The 2,824-nt window shown below is 56.4% G+C and overlaps 1 protein-coding gene across 4 annotated transcripts in view; it reads left to right on the top strand.

Moving 5' to 3' along the window:
• Positions 1-1,121, top strand: part of FOLR2 (folate receptor 2 (fetal)) — a 6,961-nt gene extending 5,840 nt beyond the window's left edge. For all 4 annotated transcript variants that reach the window (XM_011993663.1, XM_011993667.1, XM_011993665.1 and 1 more), the window contains exons 3-5: positions 54-242; positions 363-498; positions 657-1,121. In XM_011993663.1, the coding sequence (XP_011849053.1) occupies positions 54-242; positions 363-498; positions 657-949 (618 nt within the window). In that variant the 3' untranslated portion in view covers positions 950-1,121. The remainder of the gene's footprint in view (positions 1-53; positions 243-362; positions 499-656) is intronic.
• The last annotated feature ends 1,703 nt before the right edge of the window (positions 1,122-2,824 follow it).

Genomic DNA, 2,824 nt, shown 5'->3' with positions numbered 1-2,824 from the left:
AGGTGGCAGGAGGAGGAGGGTATGGCACTTAGTCCTGTGTCTTCCCCACCCAGTGCAGTCCCTGGAAGAAGAATGCCTGCTGCACGGCCAACACCAGCCAGGAGCTGCACAAGGACACCTCTCGCCTGTACAACTTTAACTGGGACCACTGTGGTAAGATGGAGCCCGCCTGCAAGCGCCACTTTATCCAGGACACCTGTCTCTATGAGTGCTCACCCAACCTGGGGCCCTGGATCCGGCAGGTAGCGTGTCTCCCCCCCCCGACCCACCCCAGCAGACTGCCATCCCCCTCCATCACTTCAAGGTGATGGCTGCCAGCAGCCCTGGCTGAGTGGAGCCCTGCCTCCCCACTTCCCAACCAGGTGAATCAGAGCTGGCGCAAAGAACGCTTCCTGGATGTGCCCTTATGCAAAGAGGACTGTCAGCGCTGGTGGGAGGATTGTCACACCTCCCACACCTGCAAGAGTAACTGGCACAGAGGATGGGACTGGACCTCAGGTGAGGGCGATTGAGGTGGGGTTAGGAAAAAGGAGATTGAGGTGGGGTTTGGAAGATCCTCCAGGATTTGGGGTGGGGTGAAGTTTTCTGGGGGTGGCAAGAAGTGAGCTTTGGGCCCAGGGGCTGAATGTCGGTGTCCACCATGTCTCTCCCTGAAGGAGTTAACAAGTGCCCAGCTGGGGCCCCCTGCCGCACCTTTGAGTCCTACTTCCCCACTCCAGTCGCCCTTTGTGAGGGCCTCTGGAGTCACTCATACAAGGTCAGCAACTACAGCCGAGGGAGCGGCTGCTGCATCCAGATGTGGTTTGACTCAGCCCAGGGCAACCCCAATGAGGAAGTGGCGAGGTTCTATGCTGCAGTCATGCATGTAAATGCTGGCGAGATGCTTCATGGGATTGGGGGTCTCCTGCTCAGCCTGGCCCTGATGCTGCAACTCTGGCTCCTTGGCTGAGTTCAGTTCTCCCAGACTACCTGCCCTCAGCTTGGATAACCAGGCTGGGCTCAGCTCAGCTCCCACAAAAGACAGCGTCCTAAGCATGCTTCTATAAGTCACCTAACCCTCTGTCACCCGGTCAGTCACTGCTTCATGGTGGGGCCAACAGTCATTGCTAATAAACAGACTGACACATCTATGTCTGTGGAATTATTTTGGTTGTGAGTTTGTAGGGGGGCGGGTGGGAGACAGATTCTATGGCTTCTGGATTCCTTCAAATTAGAGCAACTAGACTTGTGTTTGAATCCCAGCTCTGCTACTTACTTTGTGAAAATGAAACACTTTGCTTCACTGCTCTAAACCTTTATTTCCTCCCAGATATAAAGAGGATAATAGTCCTGCCCTCAGGCTTGTGAAATATAGAGGAGCTGTTGCCTAGAAAGCCCATGAGCCCGGTGTCTGCACATTAATAGTCTTCAGGGATCCTGTTGCTCCTGTTGCCCCAAGTGGGAGCCAGGTCCTAAGCTGTTTTGTGTTGGTCTCCAAACAGCCTCCTGGTCCTCCAGCCCTTGTCTGCCTGGCTCTGTGCTCGGCTCTAACAGAAAAGCTGGGAATGGGAGTCCAGGAAAGCCTCCGGATTGCCAGTGGGATGAAAAAAATGTGATGCACATTGAAGGAGCAGAGTTGGGGCTTGGGACTCTCAGAGGAAGAACAGAGCCAATTGGAGAGGGCGGTCTAGGGGGTTCCTGGAGTGGAATATTCAACAGCCTGGAACTGGTCCAGCGCTTTGGTGTCCTTGAGGTGTGACTGGAAGAGTTAGACACCTTTAGGGCTTCCCGGGGTCAGGAGCCTCTGGCACCTTTGTCTCCTCCTAGGATTGGTAGATATGCCTATCTTGAGGGGGTTGCTATGTCTTCACAAAGCCCTCGGGGGCTGGGCCTGAGTTATCTCTGGGTCTCCCAACACCCCTTTCCCTTTGGATAAGTCTTTGTTTGCACACTCCTACTACAACTGTCCCCAGAGAGGCACAGGTAAGCGTCTGAGAACACCCTGCAGGTAGGTGGCCCAGCTAGGACTAGAACCCAGGTGTGCAGACTCCTAGTCCAGGTCTCTCCCCCACTACCAAGGAGTCCCCTCACATCAGGCTCATCTTTTCTTATACTAAAAGGTGACTGATGAGGAAGGTGGCACAGATTGTTGGATGAGTTATTGGGTTCTGGAGGCACTGTTGGGTGGGTGGGTGGATCTCTTAGTTATTACATTTATCTAGTGTGGAAGGCCCCACAGAGCCCCTTCCACGTCCCAGGCTCTGTTCTAGCTGGGTTAAGTCAATGCATACTTGAAACAGACGAAGGAGCTCGCGGGACTGACCCGGGCTCCGTCAACAGGTTCAACGTAGCAAAGTGAAAGTTCTCTCCCAGGTTAAAGGGATTCTCCCACGGCGGCCCAGGAGATGGTGGCGGCGGGAGCCCGACTGGAGGCCTGCGCCTTTAAGGAGCCAGGGGGCGGAGGGGCGGGGCAGGAAGACGACTCCCCGGAGACGCCGCCACCGGCTAGGTCTTTTTTTGGGAGGGGGCGGGCCAGACCCTTTTATGGACTCCGCCCCCTTTCCAGCGGCCGCGTCCCCTTTCCGCTCACGGCGTGAGGGGAGGGAGCCAGGGGGTCGTTGAAGTGGACCCCGTCTGGGAGCTCCCCGCTGGGCGTCCGGCCCGCGGAGGCGCGAGTTTGCTGACTCGGAGGGAGCCGCTGGGGCGGGGGCGAGTGCTAATAATACCCGTTCGTCCCGCAGCCGCGCTTTACAGTTTACACAGCTGTCACCTTCGTTCCTCCTTAATTAATAATAAAAATAGCCGCCGTTCGGGAGCGCGGGCGGGGCGCCAGGCCCGGTGCCGA

This window comes from Mandrillus leucophaeus, unplaced genomic scaffold, assembly GCF_000951045.1.
Source record: "Mandrillus leucophaeus isolate KB7577 unplaced genomic scaffold, Mleu.le_1.0 Scaffold432, whole genome shotgun sequence".
Taxonomy (NCBI): domain Eukaryota; kingdom Metazoa; phylum Chordata; class Mammalia; order Primates; family Cercopithecidae; genus Mandrillus; species Mandrillus leucophaeus.
This window is presented reverse-complemented; position numbering and strand designations above follow the sequence as displayed.